The 19,558-nt window shown below is 53.2% G+C and overlaps 1 protein-coding gene across 2 annotated transcripts in view; it reads left to right on the top strand.

Annotated features, from left to right (window-relative positions):
• Positions 1 to 19,558, top strand: part of LOC144810789 (glutathione S-transferase P 1-like) — a 40,270-nt gene that overhangs the window by 9,281 nt on the left and 11,431 nt on the right. For both annotated transcript variants that reach the window (XM_078673823.1, XM_078673816.1), the window contains one exon: positions 17,830 to 17,933. In XM_078673823.1, the coding sequence (XP_078529949.1) occupies positions 17,830 to 17,933 (104 nt within the window). The remainder of the gene's footprint in view (positions 1 to 17,829; positions 17,934 to 19,558) is intronic.

Genomic DNA, 19,558 nt, shown 5'->3' with positions numbered 1-19,558 from the left:
TTCTGCCCACTGGGCCAACCTGGAAACCCCCTCGTGTCCCAGCACCCAGACCGTTGTTCCTGGTAAATGAAGAGAAGTTTTGAATGTAACTATTTATTAAACACACTAAATCACACTGTTCATATTACCACACTTTAACCAACAGTAACCCAAAAATACAGGTGCATGGCCCCGGGTGCCTCCTTATACAACTTTGTTTCAAGACCCAATGACCACATATCCACCCTCACATGTGCTCCAGCCCATCATCTGTTACTTTCGGTCTTATGTATCTCTTGTAACAATCAGAGGACCATCTCCCCAATTGCTTGATGCCTTCCACCTGTACCCCTTCTGCGGCTGCAGTCGTGGCTGCGCTTATGCGGAATGAATGGGAACTGTACTTTTTGCCCACCTTCGAGACACCTGCTGCAGCTAAGCATGCGTGCATTACCTGTTCTACCTGAAATTTGGTCAGGGGGGTACTATCTGCGTGTAAGAGGAGGTACCCCACCCCATGAGGCCGCATGGCCAGGTAATCCGACAGGAGGCTTACGGGGCAAAATTTTGGCACGCCAAGGCTTTGAAGCCACAGTTCTATCCCCCTACCCCTCTGATCAGTCTTGGATTGGCGCAGAGTAACAATGAGTGTGTCCCCCAAAACCCGCACATCCGACATAGCCAATGCTACCCCTGAAGCGTCATGTTTAGATTTGGCGACCAGTTCAGAGATCCTGAACGCGCCGAAGAAGGCAAGGCTAAAAGCAGATGCGAACAAAGCAGCCTCGTAAGTGGACGAAGTGATCTGAGGCAAGCACAGGATCATCTTTTGCAGAGTGGCAAAATCAATAGGCGATCTGCTATCTGGCACCTTGTGTTCCCTCCTGGCCCACCCTTTCAATGCTGCCCTGGTCACAAACGCCCTGGTAGGGTCCTCCTGGCCTAATAGCTTGGCTTTGTGACTAATGGCCGCTATGTGCCCAGAAATCCAAGAGTGGCTCTTATTACTGTCTTTGGCCCACAAAATGAATGCCTGGACTTTCAATTCTGCCGCATCACCATCAGCCTCCCACTGTCCAACAATATCACAAAACTTTTTTACACAGGCCTTGTATCGCTTGACAGTGTTCTGTGCCAGAGACATCTCCCCCAGAGCCCTCATCCTTTTCACCACTTCAGCAGGTACCAGAGGTGCGCAGGGAAAGGGGTGCCTTCCTCTCTCGCTCTCGGCCAGGCTTCTCGGAACCGTTGCCACTGAAAACGAGAGAGAGCGTCAGCAGCGATGTTCTTGGTGCCCTGAATGTGGCGCGCCCTGCATTCAACATTGTTATACAAGCAAGCGCGCATCAGCTCCCGCAACAAACAGAGAACCAGGGGGCAAGAGGCCGAGTGGGAGTTGATGGCCTGAACCACTGCTAGATTATCCGACCACAGCAAGACCCTTTTGGCGGACAAGATGGTGGGCCAGAGGTGGAAAGCCACCACAATGGGGAAGAGCTCCAGTACTGTGATCTTAGCCGTCACCTTCTTCTTGACCCATGCGTTGGGCCACTTCTCCGCGCACCACTCCCTGTCTAAAATAGCCCCGAAACCGCACCTGCCCGAAGCGTCCGTGAACAGAGAAAGATCAGGGCTGCCGGCCCAGGGAGCCCTCCAAATCACTGCCCCATTGAAATTGCGCAGGAACTCCGCCCACATGGCCAAATCATGCTGTATTCCCTTGCTAAGCTTCACCATGTGGTGTTTGCTGGCCATGTTCGCAGTGGCCCTGGCAAGTCTTCTGGCAAAGACCCTGCCCGCTGGAATGATTCTAGCAGCAAAGTTGAGCAGGCCTAGGATGCCCTGGATGCAGCCCAGGGAAGCTTTGTCAATTCCTACCAACGCCTGAATCTTACTGGACAGGTCGCGCACCTTCTCCTCAGGTAATCTGCATTCGCCTGCCACGGTGTCAATCTCTATACCCAGAAAGGTAAGAATTTGAGCTGGCCCCACTGTCTTACCAGGGGCCAGGGGGACCCCCAGGTGATCTGCAAGACGGACGAAATCTTCCAGGCCCTGTGAGCAACGCTGTGTCCCCTCGCTCCCGATGAACAAAAAGTCATCCAAGTAATGAGTCACCCCTTCTACACCGAATGTGTCTTGGAGTGCCCATTGCAAGAAACAACTGAATGCTTCGAAGTACGCACAGGACACAGCACAACCCATGGGCATACATTTGTCAAAGTAGAACAATCCGTCCAGCTTGAAACCTAGCAGGTGATAGCTGCTCGGGTGGACTGGTACCTGAAAGCTGATTCGATGTCAGCCTTAGCCAAACAGGCCCCTCTGCCCGCTCTCCTGACCAGGTCCAATGCTACATCTAGCGTGGCATAAGACACTGAGCATGTATCCTCATCTAACCCATCGTTGACCGAAGCCCCTTTAGGGTAGGAGAGGTGGTGAATCAGTCTGAAGGCCCCTGGTTCTTTTTTAGGCACGACCCCCAAGGGAGATACAACAAAGTTCTCTAAAGGTGGGTGCAAAAACGGACCTCCCACCCTGCCCAGTGCTCTCTCTTTCTCAACCTTTGCCCTAACCACTTCTGGCTGGTCCCTTGCAGATTTTAGGTTCTCAGCATCCCTGTTCCCCAGGGGACCGGAGTAAGGGATCCTAAAGCCCTCGTGGAAACCGGCTAACAACAAGCGTCTGTCTGCCTCTAAGGGGTACCGCCTCAGTAAAGGGGTAATGTTGTCAATGCTCACCGGGGACCCTCCCAGGGGCACCGTCCGGTGCGTACTTGTAGGGGGAGAGGCAGAGGCTGTGGCAAGAGGGCGCCCGGAAGGCTCACTGAAAGGCAACGAGGGGGGAGAAGAGAGCGTGAGTGGAGAAATCAACACCAGGGGCCTGGGACCTGACTCAAACTTACTGACTACCCTTGCTCGCTGGCTGGGAGGTCTGCTTAGATTGGCAAGAGGCTGAGGTTGCGGGGTGGGGCCCCCCGCAGGTGTTACAGGCGTGGACAATCTTACATGTCTTTCCCCAGGAACAAGACCCATTATTGAACAGACGGCAGGTGCCGGGGGGAGAACGCTTGAAGCCACCTCTGGCACCGCCTCCTCTGCGGCCCCCTCGAAAGAAATGCTTACCCTTGCCCCGAAAAAAGGAAGCTCCCCCCGAATAAGCCTGACCACTGGTACTGCTGCTAGCTGGACCCGCAGGAAGCTGGCCACGTGCTCCCATGTGCTCCATCCAGAGTTGTACCTCCTTCTGGTCCCAGTTTAACTCCGGGCACTGTGACATTTTCCTACGAAACTCCCTATCATAATTGATCCACCCATTACCACCCCATTTCAAGGCCTCGTTATGGATGATCCTGGAGTATTGAACAAGGCCTGGGCCCTGCTCAGGGAAACGTTCCATAGTAACGGACGCTAGGATAGAAAACGCTTCTAGCCAATTACCGATGTTCTTCTCAGGCCATGGCTGGTACTTGACCTTCTTCTCCTCTTCCTTAAACCCAAGCTTTCTAGCGTCCAAGCCTTCCTGCCCTAACATTAGAAGGGTGAAAATGTCGATGAACTCCCGTCTCCAGATGGCCTCTTTAGCGGCCTGGGGTACCTGCCAAGCCAGAGAGCATCGCCCCGAGAGGAGTGGAGCATTGGAGATCGCGGGGACAGGAGTAGGCACGGGAACGGGCAAGGAGCTGGCCGCTGGTGGAGCATTGGAGATCGCAGGGACAGGAGTAGGCACAGGAGCATTGGAGATCGCAGGGACAGGAGTAGGCACAGGCAATGGCAACGCGCTGCCGGCTGAAGGACCCCCAGAAGTGGCGCTAGCAGAAGCGGAGGGGGAGCTAGAAACCAACGCAGTGGGCGCAGCAAGTGGAGCGGGGGAGCTCGCCGGCGGCGGGCCACTAGGGGCCCCCAGAGATATCGTAGGAGCCACCGATGGTGAAACAACATTGACTGAATCCCCCTGCTTAGCAGCTTGTACTGAAGACCAAACAGTGGAGGCTGCCAGAACAGCACTCCCGCTAACCATGCCACTACCCCCAGCTGTCGTGGCGCTAAGGCCAGGTGCCCCCCTTTGAAAACGCTCCATGAACATGTTCAATGAGTCCAAAACTTTTGTCAGGTCGTCTTTGGTAGCAAAATTACCTTGCGACCCCAGAGTGTCCTTGGGGGGGGCGGGAGGCGGTGGAGTAGCACTTGCCCCCGGCGACGGGACCTCCTTGGAGGTCGCCACAGACTTGCTGCGAGTCAGCGGCAAAGCGTCCATGGGGAAATCCCTAACCGTGGGTTTTCTGATCCGCTTGGGCCTGGAAGGAGCCGCATCAGCATTGTTCGAGTTGTCGGCCGATGGGGATTCTGCCGGGCACCCCGAATCCTCTGGCTCTGGCGTGCTCATCAAGTTCTGAGCCCAAGCCAGGCCCTTCAATTTTGCCATTTCCAAAAAGTCAGCCCACACTGCGTCTTGGGAGGTCCCTGGCAACGAGTCCTCCACCTGGGTCGCTTCTTGGAAGAGGGGAGGGGAACTCTGGCTGTCCATTCTGCCTTCGCAACACCTGCTCTGAATCTGGGGATAAAAATTAATTGGATCAGCCACGGATACACCATAGGTGAAAGAGCCTGTCCCTCGTGAACATCACAGGTGCGTAACCCTCACCCTCCATACTTACATCCCAGTGATGCGACCAGAAGACCCCAAGTCCCGAGCGATACGAAGTATTCAGAGCGTGCGAGTGCGAAGTGGCTATGGAGGGAAAGGCGGACGTTAGATGCAGTGCTTGTGCAAGGCATTTCTTTAGACCAACACCCATTTGATCACTTTCCCCTACCGCCTGCCTGAGGTCTCCCTCCCATTTAACCCCAAGCTGTTTCTTCTCCCAGTATACCTGTCTCTGTACACCTAAAGGCAACCTGGCTCGCCTCACCGGTCGTCCGCCGCTGGTTATTTATTTAGCAATCTGTAAAACAAAGAACACAGTTACCACGTTCCTTCACATTCCTTTTAATGTCCCCTTTGTCTGCTGTGATCCTTCAGCCTGTAGGCGCCTTGCGGCTGCATTCATGTTCCTGTGCCTCCAGGCTTCACTAGCCGCATACATTCAATCCTGCAAAATATGGATATTAGTGCCACCTTAATTACCAATTTTCACATTCTCATTAACTTCCTTTGTATCCATGCCACGCTATATACCCCCAATAGGTACTCAATTGTTGAGAGATTCGGGGGAAGCCTGTGCACCGAGTGAAAGATTCAAAGGCCGAAGCTGACGAGAGAGGCCCCCACTCTGTCCCCCCTTTAGACTGCTGAACGCTGTGCACGTGCCTGACCGTCAGTCCCTAACACAGTAAAACAAAACGAATTACATGGAGGCTCGTGCAATTGCACCCTTGTGACGTCTTCACCCATGCCCAGCAAGTACTCGCGACCCACGCATGTACACAACTGACCCCATTCCCGTAAAATGCAATTCTTTCACTTCCAGTACCTGAATGCATTTCATATTATGCAGACACACATTTTGGCGTCGTTATCGAGACTCGAACCCAGATCCCCAGGTCCGAGGTCGAGCGCCCCACATCTAGCTTCGATAGAGGCAATGAAAAGAGTTCCTGAACACGCAAGGGTTCTCCGCAGAGCCCCTGGTATGCTCACAACTTGAAGCAGCATCCTGGGAAATGTGTACACAGGCAACAATGCATGGGGCGGGGGGGGGGGCATTTAGGCCAGAGGAACAAGAGCATGAAATGGCCCGCGGGTCCCGCCGCCGGATGGCCGAGGCAGCTGCCCCATGTCCCTAGCGCCCCCCGGGCCCATAGCACGAGTTCGTGCTTCAAGGAGGCAGGGGAAAACCGGGCAGGACAGAGGAGAAACCCGCCTGCAGGGGCCAGCCCCCCGGCAGGCCAAAAGGCACCAGAGTCTTGAAGAGGGGGGAAAGGCGAGGGCAAAACCGCGCTGCCGAAATCCGCGCGCACATAGAATGTGGCACAGTGGCGGGATCTGCTGGGCTGCGGCCCCAGGCCCGGCGTGCCCGCAGAACTGAAATGCGTATCCTACTTCGCCCAAATGCAACAAAACCGCACACACAAATGCGGCCACTATTGCTCAGCAAGGGGGGGGGGGTGCTGGGTGGTGCTAAGCCAATCGCATCGAACCGGCTGGCCACTGCACAAACAAGGAGGCGCAGGCGAAGGCTACCAATATGGCCGCCCCCCCCTTCCCCCAGGCCGTGCAGGCCGAGACCACACCCAAAATGGCCGCAGGGGTCAATGACCCACGAGGTCAACAATGGCGGCCCCACGTGAAGGCCACAGCCCGCACCCCCCTCCCCACCCCCTAGGCCGTGCAGGATTAGGACCACCCAACATGGCCGCACGGGTCAATGCCCCACGAGTTCACCCATGGCGGCCACACGGGAAGGCCACAGCCCGACGCGTGGGGACCTGGCGCCAGTTCCCCAGGCCTAACGGCGTGTGACATTTGGGCAAAATGCCTCTGTATTCCAAATTGCTGCCTTCCCTACCATCTTCAACTCTAGTACCTCCGTAAGCGGAGGCAGCGACCCAACCCACTGAGCTATAACCAGGCTCCCCATTGCCCGCAACCGGGAAGCAGAATGAGCAGTGTGGCGTCCCCCGCTCGGGTGGGCCGCATGTCCTGATCGAGGGAGCAGGCCTATTTACGAAGGCGGGGCGGGAGGTGGTAGTCGACCAACCTCACAGCATGTACCCTCCCTACCTGACCGTGCCTCTGACACCGAACCGCGCGCTAAACACTCGCGCCACCGGGGCTCACACAACATGCGACAGCCAAAGACCCGCCGGCAGGGTACATCAAAGGCGAAAAGTTCCCTGACCCCGAGAGTCAGGTCAGGCCTACTGCCCGCAGCCCCCCACCCCCAGCTCCAAATTCCGGGGGAATTACCAAGCCCGGGAAGGACCAAGCTCTCTGGAAGTACCCTGGCCCTCCGGACCTCGAGGCAGACGCGCACAAGGATTCCACAGTTGAATGCTCCCCACAAACCCGCCCTGCAATAGAAACAATTAAATAAACACATACCAGGTAGCGGAACACCCAAATTATAAACATAAAACTGTGACACAGTAAACAGTTAACAACAGAGCGCCACGAAAATGCTCCTAGCTAAGTGTGAACCCCCCGTGGCAAACAACATTAGAGGCCCGCTACGAAAAGGAAAGCAATATTACCAATTTAAATATCCACAACCTTGTGCCCAGAAACCCCCCCCCCCCATAGACGGACCCAAGCCCCCCAACGGCGCCCCCCAGCAGGATGCCCGACCCAAAACGGCTCTCACCCTAAGTCCGTCACGTCCTGGCGGCATCCAACATCGAGGGCAGTGAAGACAAAAGAGACTGCTCAGGGGCGTGTAGGAGACCTAAATACCTTGTCCCCCCACGCCCCCCAATAAATACCGATGACGTCATGGCCCGGGCAGCGGCCTCCGGCCACTGGACCCCAGAGGGCTGGTGCGCCGGTTCTCCTGTGGCACTAAGGTGCCCGCCCTCTTATGAGGGTCACCTGCGGCTCCGTGTCGGGCGGCCTGCATTACCTGCAGGGCGGTGACGTGGGGAGGGAGAGGGGCAGGGTGGGGGGTAGTAATGTATGGATTACGGAGTTTTACAGGTAAGTAAACATTTCAATAAATAAAACGAATTTCGTTGAGTGCACTGTATCCCCAAATGCGATGCAGTGCGCGCAACAAAATTCCTTTATTTATTTAAATGTTTACTTACCTGTAAAACTCCGTAATCCATACATTACTACCCCCCACCCTGCCCCTCTCCCTCCCCACGTCACCGCCCTGCAGGTAATCCGACTTCCGGCCGCGGCTGGTACGGAGGGAGGCTGGTGGATGGAGGCAGGCGGAGGGAGGGAGAGGGAGGGAGTGAGGTGGAGGGAGGCAGACGGAGGGAGACAGACGGAGGGAGGCGGACGGAGTGAGGTGGAGGGTGGGAGGCGGATGGAGGGAGGGAGGCGGACAGATGGAGTGAGGCAGACACACGGAAGGAGGGAGGGAGACAGAGCAACAGAGGCCAGAGGGCTGTGGCGAAAGAGAAGGGAAAGAGGGACAGAGGAAAATGGGCACAGAAAGGGGGGTGAAGGGAGAGGGGAATATGGGAAAGGGGGTGGTAGGTCCAGGGGAGATAGGTAGAAGAAGACTGAGAGGACAGAGGTGGCGGAAGGAGGAGGCATGGAGTGGTAGCAGAAGGAGAGAACGTCAAGAGTGAGGTAGGGGTGGGAGGGTGAGGAGAGAGAGAGACAGTGAGGGAGGTAAAGGTGAGGGGGAGAGTTGCAGGAGTGAGGGAAGAGAAGAGGGAGGGATGATGGAGGTATCACGGGGTGCAGGGGTGCACAATGGAGGACAGGGCATGCAGACAGTAGGGGAAGGGAGTGGACACAAAGGAGAGGAGGTAGTAGAGAGAAGGGGAGAAGCTGATACGAAGAGGGGGAGTCAGGAGAAAGGATAGGTGATAGAGATATATAGTTTGGCGTTTGAGGGTGGGCATGAGGAAGAGCAGAGCAGAACATGGGGCAGTGATAGAGGGGGACGAAGAGAGCGGGACAGAAGACTGGGTAAGGAGAAGGACGCAAAGAGGCAGAGGAGAGAAAGAGGGAGGAAAAGAACAGGGTAGATGGGGAAGAGGCGAGGAGAGAGTCAGAGGGAATCCTTGGCAACAAAGCGCTGCCTGCCACAGTGTAGCAGAGAGGGAATTGGACGAGAGCAGAGCAAACCAACGAGCACAACTGCTGGGCTAGCGGGCAGCTGCACACACGCAAAAGCCTTGACGTAAAGGCGAGCGTTAGGCTAGCCAAGAACCATAAGGCGGAAACATCCTCGCGGGCTTCTGCACTGTGTAGTAAAAGGTTCACCTGCGCTGGGTCGATTAGCACTCCCTCTGGGAGTTTTGATGGCAGGAGCTGCACCACAAACCATGTATTAATTTAATCCAGCAGCAACGCCCAATGCTGTGTAGCTGATCGCCCTTTTCAACGCCAGGATAACCATATGGACACAGGCAGCCATTCTGGCCCTGAACACTCGCCTTATGGTATAATCTTATTTAAAGCCTCAATTACCTCTCACACTCATCGTCGAGACTACTATCTACTACTCCCCGGAGCCCACAACAACCCCCTGGGAACATATGCACTCCCGTTATCAGGCGCACACTATAGGCCTGCCCCGTGCTGGCGTGGCCTCCCTCTCACTCTCACACTGTCAGAGGGTAAAGCTCATCCCGCAGCAGAGTGCGCTACAATTCCGACGAAGTCGGTATGAAGCGAGGTGCTTATTGGCTGCTCCTTCAAGTCACCATAACCAGGCTCGTAGCTCTGTAAGAGAATCCTTCAGAGGCACTAGGAAAATGCCCTGTTTTAATCGAGCGGGATGGTGTGGGTGGAGCGGCCTGACTCATCCTCTGCACTCCCCGCTTCATAGTGTCTGTTTATTATTGTGCTGCGCAATAGCATTAGACCCATACTATTCATGAAACAAACTAATCCTCCTAGTTATAATAGCCCTATCAGAAAGCTAGTGTATGTGGCATCTTATAAATTAGGCTGTTGTATTAAAAGACGCACAGTCGCGAAAGTGTAAGTGACTACGCTGGGTTAATTAGTAACCCAATCCTGGAATGCAGCTGGCACACTGCGTGCGGCTCCTGGCTCCGCTCGCTCCCAAGACCCATGGGAGTGAACATTTTCAGAAAAGGCGGGACATACCTCCACCTTTGGCCATTTCCGTGCTTTCATTTTTGAAAGGCACAGGCAAAAGCCAATGGAATGTGTGGGAGGAGTCCGACCCACACGGGAGAAGTCTATTGGAAGTCTGGAGTGATTCCAAGACGCCCTCTCCGAGAGCAGCGCATGTGCGCTGCGCTAGGCTCGACCTACAAACAGATGATGTGTAATGGAACTGGTGCTCCTGAGAAGTGCGGATGCGATGGGCAAGCTCACGGTAAAAACGTAAAACTACAAAAAACAATAGTTTGTTCCCTGGAAGGGGCCCTGCTGCACTGGTCTCTGTCCCACAAGGGATGGGCGTGGGTCTCTGCCCCGCTTGTAATGGGATTTAATAGATCTCCTCTCATGTGCCTACTCTCTGCTGCTCACCAGAGAAATCCTGCTTTGGGACACAAACGAGAGCTTATTAAATGCGGTTTATGGGTGCACACGCGTTTACTTGACTTTCTCCTTTCTTAGGTGTATTCATGAGCAGAACGCAGCCAGGGTTGCACTAACATCAATAGCCTCTTAAATACACACCACCCTTTTTTGATATTTTCAATATTGGCCAGTGGAACTTTCACTTTTTAGCGTTTAAACTGCGTGCACATGCACTTGCGGATGGGCATGCGACCCTGCGAACGGCAACATGACACAAACCTGCGTTTCACTACTGTGGCTTTGCGAATCTTAAGGCGCAGCTTGCGAGGGGAAGACTCCAAAACATTGAGGGCCTCATTTATGAAAAGTGACGCATCGCTGCGTAAAAACAGCGATGCGTCACTTTTCATTGCGCCCTCCTTGCGACACCAATGATGCGTCATATTTACAGTGTGACGCATCATGGCACAAGGAGTTACAGATACGTCAGTATTTCTGGCGTATCTGTAAGCGCAAAAGTGAGGCGTTGCTGGAGTGTGTCACAAAAGTGACGCAACTCCAGCAATGCGTCCTTTCACTTGGGGCAAGCCTCATGTGAAAGGGCTTGCGTCAGTCTTACGCCTGCTGTGAGGCAGGCGCAAAATTTTGACGCAACAGTGTCCTAAAAGTGACGCAGTGAAATCTCATAGATTTCACTGCGTCACTATTACGAGGCTTTCTGCGGGGGAACGCCCCCTCTGCATACATTATACCTGGCGCAGGTATAATGTAGCGCAGGGGTTTACAAAGTGACGCTCTGCTTAGATGCGTCACTTTGTAAATGTGGTGCAACAAGGCACATTTTTTACTCCACTGGTGCGTGACTAAAAGTGACGCACCGGCGGCATAAAAGTGACGCAAGGGCTCATAAATGAGGCCCTGAATGTTTGGTAAATGTTACAGAGCACACTGCAGTCGGACAAGTACTGACCGCATGGTTGTAGTGGGACTGGATGGTGACCAGTCCAGCCCTCGGCTGCTTCTAACAGCGGAGACCTGGCCTCCACACGCGCGTCCTTAGGTGGCCACTGTCCTGGCTTCGGAGTCCTCCTGTTGCCTGCCCTCCTGGTGAGACTCCAGATCTGCCCCCTGCTGCTCGCTGGACACAAGAGCCCCTCACAGGACTCTTGGACCTGATGCCCAGTGTCCGTCAGGATGGCCACCTCACCAATTCAGCCATAGGAGGTGCAAGTCTGTGGCTGGAAGGAGGGGGGGGGGGGGGCTGCAGCACCAGAGCCCTCCTGCTCAGTGCAGGGAGCTGCCAATCTATATAATGCCTACAAAGGCTGTGGGGACCCCCAGCTAAACCTGGCATGAGTATAGCCTGTGCTGGGGCTGTGCCAGGGTGCCTTCCGTTCACTCTCCTTCTCGCTGCTGTCGGATCTGGGGGCATGTTCACAAACAGAGAAGGCAGGCAGTCGCTGCAGGATGTAGACTGCACTTTTTACCCAGGGAATTAACTGATCCCTGCTGGTCAAAACTAGGTGAGTTGGAGGGCACTCACCACGATCCTCACAGCAGTCACTCTCATGGGGGGTGTAGGGAGTGTGGAAAGAGGCTGTGAACGTGCATGTACAGTCCATGTCTGGTGGAGTGTGGGCAAGATCCCGTGAACGTGCATGTAAGGTCCATCTCTGGTCTGGAAAGAGCCTGGGAACATGCATGTAAGGTCCATGTCCGTTGGGGAGTGGAAAGAGCCTGTGAACGTGTGTTAGAAATGGGGATCTCTAGTTGGCAGCAGCTGGCGTCGAGGTCCAAATAGGGATCCTTCTTCCTAAGTCGGAGTAAGGGGGCTACACCCTTTCATAACCCCTGCTCAACCCTGTGGCAACGTAGCACGAGCAGACAGGCCTATCTCAGAGGCAGTGTGTTAAGCATTTATGACCATACACAAAACGCGGGAAGGACGCTACAAAGTAACACCACAAGTAGTTATAGAAATATAGTTATCTTTATATAGACTGAACACAAGGCTTAAAAGCACTTAAACCTCAATGCAAATAATTGCAGATTCACTTCAAAAGCAATAAAGGCACTCAAAAAGCGTGTGGAACGAACTTAGTTTGAGGCCGGGGTCCACGCGACCTGGTATTGCACAATGTACCTGAGGTTTAAAGGGGCACGGCACGCAGCCTCACAAGGAAGCCGTGGTGATGACAGGCGGACTCACAGTGGCCACAGCTCCCAGCTGTAGCGGCCCGATGCGTGCACTCACGATAATCCTGGGATGGGGCCTTATGACTGGCACCCAGCGGCACACACCGGTGATAACCAGATCCTCAAAGTGGTGACTAGTGCGGGCACGCAGCGGCACAGCTCCTCAGCTGCAGTGGCCCGCGATGATTCTCGTAGGACGGCAAAAGCGGGCACTCAGCGGCACAGCTCCTCAGCTGCAGTGGCCCGCGACAGTGATGATTCTCGTTGGACGGCAAAAGCGGGCACTCAGCGGCACAGCTCCTCCAGTGCGGCGGCCAACAATAGCGATGCGATGACTCTCAGCCCGCTTTCCTCGCAGTAGAACCAGAGGCTCTGGCATTTTCAACAGAGGCCTAACCTGCGAGTAGAATCCCCTTCAAATAGTTATCCGGATGGGTGAAGTCTAATGTCCCTGAGACTTAACAGTAGGCAAGCTCAAATCAGGTCCATGGGTAGTTGCTTCAGCAAGATGGATGAAAGTTTCAACATGCTTTCCCTCTAGTTACACGGACAGAGGTTTGTCTTTTCATCCAGAAGTAACACACCCTGTAGAACTTTATACCCCAAAAGTCTTTGTTCTCAAAAAGTCACAAATCACTGAACTCAGCCAGAACCAGTTTGGGGTCGTCCTGGAGCACTTTGTTTACCCGGCTGCATCCTGCCTTTCAGGAAGAGGGGGTCTGCCATCAGACGCACAGTGGGAGGTGGAGCCATCATTCACCTTGCCAGGCCCAGACCTGCTCTGATCAAAGGGTCACCACTCCTCATACTCCACCTGCAGATCTCTCTATTCAATCCAGGTCGGCCTCAGCCTGCCCTGACCCTCCAAAACCAGACAGCCAATACACAAAACGGCTGAGCACACTGGAAGGCTTAGGCAAGAAAATACCTACTTCCCAGAAGTGGTAGTTTTAAACCTAGAATATAAAAATAATCGTTACTAAAAGATGCACTTTAATATTTGGAGCTCAGGCATACTACATTCGAGTTTTGTATCATGTTCCTTGGGTCAATTAGGATTATACCAATTCATACAGTCAATTTACAATAGGGAGCATTCGCGCTGTTGCACTGAATGGCAGTGGCACCGCGCCCAGAGCATCTAACACCAGCAAACACAGGGGAGACGGAAGCGAAAAATGGAAGGGAGACCCACGCCAATGGTGCCAGGTCTAACAATATGCATTTAAGGTCCATGTCTGGTGGAGTGTGGAAAGGGCCTGTGAACGTGCATGTAAGGTCCCTGTCTGGTGGGGGAGTGTAAAAGAGGCTGTGAGGGTGCAAGTAAGTGTTATATGTTATGTTATATGTGTTTTTATTACGCGCGCAACTACTCCTGAGTATCCTGGCGCGGAGCAAAACCACAAAGAAGTCAAGAGAAAAACAGCGAAACATAATATTTTTTAGTAAGCTTTATTAAAAAGGTGAGTTTTGAGGAGCTTTTTAAAGCTGCTAAGATCTCTGGTATCCCTGAGGGTGAATGGGAGGGAGTTCCAGAGGGTAGCCACTTTGACCGAAAAAGATTGGCCACCCAATCTGGTTCGCCGGAAGCGAGGGATTACCAACCGGCGTTGAGAAGCTGACCTGAGGTGTCGACTAGGGACATGGAGAGTCACTCTTTTCCTGAGATAGGCGGGGCCAGTATCATGTAAGGCTCGGTGCGTGAGAATCAGTGTAGAATAGTAGGGTCTGCTTCCTATAGTCACCCCCACTTTTTGCTGTGATTCTCTGGTTTTTCGACTTTACTGTGGCTGTGGGCCTGCTAATCAGACCCACCTGGGCCCAGCTGTTCTCTCTCTAAATTGATACCATGTTCTTTAGGTACATACCTGATTGGGTATTGGGTCACCTTTGTGAGCCCCTCTATAGTGTACCATAGGTACCCAGGGCATAGGTGCGTTCAAGGCCTACCAGGGGCTGCAGCATGCATTATGCCACCCCTGGCTGGCCATTCAAACTGAAACTACAGCCTGATCACTCAGCTTGGGTAAGGTGGTGTAATCACCCCTTACTTAGATATAGTATATCTATATCTACCTTATATATATATAGACACATAGTAACCTATAAGTCTCTCCTATCGCAGGCCTTAACAATCCTGAAGGCAGAGTGCTTGGTTTTATGTGAGATGAGGCTCTAGCATGAGCTGAGCCCTCTGCAGCTTTCGGAACCATGTCCTTATAGCTGTTCTATGATATAGCCATACCATATACTCTTAAGTGCATTATAATCCTCGCGGTTAATACTAACTTTGGTTTGGCTTTATCAAAACATGTTGTGTAAGGTGTCAAACACTTTGGAATACTACCCCCCCCCCGCCAGTCCTGGTGGCGGGGGTAGCATTCCACCCTTCCAGAGGGAGAAGACATGTGGTTACTGCTTTACCCAGTTAAAGTTAAAAAGAGCCTCAGCATCACCAAATGGATGCTGCTGGCACAGACACGAGTCTGACCTCCTGCTGCTGGACGTAACTCCGGCAGGGGAGGCCTGGACAATAGGTTTCCTGTCGAGGGGGGTGCCAGCACCTCCCCAGACAGGCTTTTAGTGTTTTGGGGCAGGGAGGGCTGCAAAACGAGACACTGCCAGGGGCACACAAGGTGCCCAGTTCAAACCAGTTGCTGGGGAACTCCAGCCCCACTCTGGCGCAAAACTGGACAAAGAGAAAGGGGTGTAACCACCCCCTTCTCAGGGTCCACCCATAGGAGGGACCTAGCAGGTAATCCAGCCCCTAGGATTAGTATAAAGATAGGAGCTGTGTCTAGAGACATTAGATTATCTTGGAACGAAACTCTGGAACAAAACTCTTGGACCTTCGACGTTCTATATCGACTACAAGACGGAAGAAATCTCCCTTGTGGTCAAGGAGTGACCACCCTGTTCAAACAGGCATAACCAGTAACTTGTCAGTTTGCTTTGTCGACGCTCCTGACGGAACCCGAAGACTCAGCTACTCAGGACTGGACTTCGAGACTTCTTGCCCTCCGACCCATACCCACAGCGAAGCTGAGACCCGTGGCGGACACGAGAGACGTGGGACCAGCCTCCTTGGACACCCTTCAAATTGCTAACTGCATCGACTCCTGAGGTAACTCGCAGTTGTGCATTGTGGTACCAGAAGCTCCAGACCCAAGCACTATTTGCACTGAAGCTCAGCCCCCCTCACTCCACGAGTGCCGCGTGGGGCCCGCTCCTGCATTTCTGCTGGTTGCGACTTCTCGGTTGCTATCCCGTTGGCTAGTGAGACCCTGAAGGCGAACCTTTGAAATCATCTTGCTTTCCTGATTGCTCCAGGCTTGCTCCAGCTTCCCTGCAAAGGAGAAGCTCCTCAGACTTTGCTGGTCTGACCTGAAGCCAATCTTCCCTTCTTGCGTGGGTTGCAGTTGCCAAGGCTTGTTGGGTCCAATCCGGATACCAACACCGCATTCAACTAGATCCTTTGTGGGACAGCTCGAATCCAGCTCCTGGTTGTCGTCGATGCCTCCTGGTCCTCGTGGCTGCAGAGACAAGCTTCATGTCTTCACCTGTTTGCATCACAACATCACCTGGTTCCATCCTTGTTCCTTCCTGGTCATTGGCTAGTGACCCAGACTCTGCCCCCTCTGATTTGAGGTCCTTCAATTCTTTGATCCACCCTTGGATCCACCCGGACACTCTTCCTTCGGCCGCCTGCAGCACTTCTTTTGCAGGTCTCCATAGGAAGCATCGACGAAACCCGACACGAAAAGAAACCTATGCACCCGGCTTCCCTGGGTGAGGAAACACGAGTACTCCAGTGCTCCCGTGGGTATTGACTATCCAAGTGTCCTAGTTTAAAGGGGTTTTGTTGTAGTCCACTCGGAAGTGCCCTTAATCAGTAACTTCCTGACTTCTTCGTTCACCATTGTAAGTCAATGGTAACTCGCGACTGTGTTCCCACACTGCACACGTCTCCCGTGGGTCTCCTACTCCCTAACCTTTGGTCGTCTAGTGTAGCCCCAGCGATCCCCTAGGCCCTAGACCTATTCACTATTCCTGAAGTGGTTCTTATACCACTTACTTAGTATATGGTTTGTGAGGCCCCTAGGGCAGAATTGTATTTGTGGAACTTCTAGTATGCTTAATGAGTAACTTGTAACGTATCTCGAACTTTGACCTCATAAAGAGTGCAGAGGGGTTGTGTTAGTAATAAATACAGATATATTTGATATATACCTTGTGTGGTGTCCTTTCATTTGGTATTCAAGGGATTATATATGGTAAAACAGCTTGCTTCACATGCTCTCAAGTTTTAGCCTAAGACTGCTGGTCCATGCTACCACTAGGATAGCTGGTCTATAAGGTTGACTTTACAACCACCATCAATAAGGGTCGTTTAGACTGGTGCAAGGTGTCTACTAGAATAGTGGACATCATATGCCAGGCTAACTTCTCACAGTAAGGTCCATGTCTGGTGGGGAGTGTGGAAAGAGCCTGTGAACATGCATGTACAGTCCATGTCGGAATGTAGAAAGAGCCTGTGAACATGCATGTAAGGTCCATGACTAGTGGGGAGTGTGGAAAGGGCCTGTGAACATGCATGTAATGTCCATGTCTGGTGGGGAGTGTGGAAAGGGCCTGTGAACATGCATGTACGGTCCATGTCTGGTGGACTGTGAAAGAGGCTGTGAACATGCATGTACGGTCCATGTCTGGTGGAGAGTGTGGAAAGGGCCTGTGTACGTGCGTGTAAGGTCCATGTCTGGTGGACTGTGAAAGAGGCTGTGAACATGCATGTAAGGTCCATGCCTGGTGGAGTGTGAAAGAGGCTGTGAACATGCATGTAAGGTCCATGCCTGGAGTGTGAAAGAGGCTGTGAACGTGCATGTAAGGTCCATGTCTGGTGTGGAAAGGACCTGTGAACATGCATGTATGGTCCATGTCTGAATGTGGAAAGAGCCTGTGAACATGCATGTAAGGTCCATGTCTGAATATGGAAAGAGGCGGTGTACATCCATGTCTGGTGGACTGTGAAAGAGCCTGTGAACATGCATGTAAGGTCCGTGTCTAGTGGAGAGTGTGGAAAGAGGCTGTGAACATGCATGTAAGGTTCATTAATGGTGGAGTGTGGAAAGAGGCTGTGAACATGCATGTATGTAAGGCCCATGACTGGTGAGGATGTGTGGGAAGAGGCTGTGAACATGCATGTAATGTCTGGTGGGTTGTGTAGAAAGAGGTTGTGAACATGCATGTATGTAAGGCCCATGACTGGTGAGGATGTGTGGGAAGAGGCTGTGAACATGCATGTAAGGTCCATGACTGGTGAGGATTTGGGGTGTAAGTGTATGGGACCAGCTTCATGTTCAGGAGCTTGTGACTTCTGATCAATTGAAGCTGGACCTTCCTGGGGACTAACTGCTCTGTGGGACAAGACCCCAATATGCAGGGAATGGGGGGGGGGGGGAAGCAGGCAGAGTGCATGTGTATAAAGATAGGGGAAGCACACCATGCCTGCATCTAACCTGATCACGCCCTCTTCTCCAGATCTCTACGGAAAGGACAACCATGAAGCCGCCAACATGGACATGGTCGCCGATGGCGTGGAAGACCTGCGCATGAAGTACATCATAATGATCTACCGGAACTACGTGAGTGCTCGCTACCACCTCTCCTGCCTGCGGTCTCCCTCCGTGCACTTGGCTCCGGGGACTTGACACGCGGCTCTTATAAAATGGCGCCTGGTCGTTAAGTCCCTTCAGCCAACTCTTGGTCCTTGATAGTCTGTCTGCTTCAGCTCCAAGAATGCATCTTGTTCCACCCTTTTGGTGAACCGGTTATTCCGGGGCTCACTCCCCCCCCCCCACTAACCTCCTCCCCTTCTTCGACCCACTCTGGCTGCAGTATTGTCCTCTCTGCATTTGTCCTGCTGCAGGACAGCCTTCTCTGTAAAGACTCTTGATGGAGTTTTCACAGCTCTGACGCTGGCCCCTCCAGAGGTGGAGGTGTCAGTCATGGAAAGAGGCGCTCTTCCCTCCGGCCATTTTTATTCTCTTCATGTATTTTTCTATTCATAACCAGTTTAAAGTGCTGTGTGCACAAGTGCAGTTTATACCTTACCTTGTTAACATATGTGAATGTCTGTCTCTACATGCATTGGTCCAGTAAAGCCAGGAGTGTTGCTTTTGCCAATGCTTGGCTTATGTGGTACTCCAAAGGAACTGAATCTCCTCTAGAGATTCTTGACTTGGGTTTTTCTCAAAGCGAACACAATCAATCAATCAATCAATCAGAGTACTTGTAAGGCATGCTACTTACCCGTGAGGGTCTCAAGGCGCTGAGGGAAGGGGGGTTGCTGCTACTGCTCGAAGAGCCAGGTCTTTAGGAGTCTTCTGAAGGCGAGTAGGTCTTGGGTCTGCCGTAGGTGGATGGGGAGGGTGTTCCAGGTCTTGAGGAGTCTTCTGAAGGCGAGTAGGTCTTGGGTCTGCCGTATGTGGGTAGGGAGGGTGTTCCAGGTCTTGTCGGCGAGGTAGGAGAAGGATCTGCCACCGGAGGTTGTTTGTTGGATGCGGGGGACAGCGGAGAGGGCGAGGCTGGCGGAGCGGAGCTGATGGGTGGGGGTGTAGAAGCTGAGTCTGCTGTTCAGGTAGGCTGGTCCGGCGTTGTGGAGTGCTTTGTGTGCGTGGGTGAGGAGCTTGATGGTGATCCTCTTGTTGATAGGGAGCCAGTGTATGTCTCAGGTGGGGGCCGGGTGATGTGGCTCCGGCGGGGGACATTGACGATCAGTCGGGCGGAGGCGTTTTGGATGCGTTGTAGTCATCGTAGGTGTTTGGCTGGGATTCCTGCGTAGAGAGCGTTGCCGTCGTCCAGACTGCTGCTGATGAGGGCCTGTGTCACCGTTCTTCTTGTTTCGGTCTGGATCCACTTGTAGATCCTGCGGAGCATGCGGAGGATGTTGTAGCAGGAGGAGGAGACAGTGTTGACCTGTTTGGACATGGAGAGGGAGGAGTCGAGGATGTATCCTAGGTTGCGTGTATGGTCGGTGGGTGTCGGTGCTGTTCCCAGTGTGGTCGGCCACCAGGAATCATCCCAGGCTGAGGGGGTGGGTCCGTGGGTGAGGACCTCCGTCTTGTCTGAGTTCAGCTTCAGATGGCTGTTCCTCAGTCAATCGGCGACGGCCTTCATTCCCTCATGGAGATTGGTTTTGGGGGTGTGTGGGTCCTTGGTGAGGGAGAGGATGAGCTGGGTGTCGTCGGCGTAGGACATGATGTTGAGG

The sequence above is a fragment of the Lissotriton helveticus genome, chromosome 1_1 (assembly GCF_964261635.1).
Source record: "Lissotriton helveticus chromosome 1_1, aLisHel1.1, whole genome shotgun sequence".
NCBI classification, from domain to species: Eukaryota; Metazoa; Chordata; class Amphibia; order Caudata; family Salamandridae; genus Lissotriton; species Lissotriton helveticus.
This window is presented reverse-complemented; position numbering and strand designations above follow the sequence as displayed.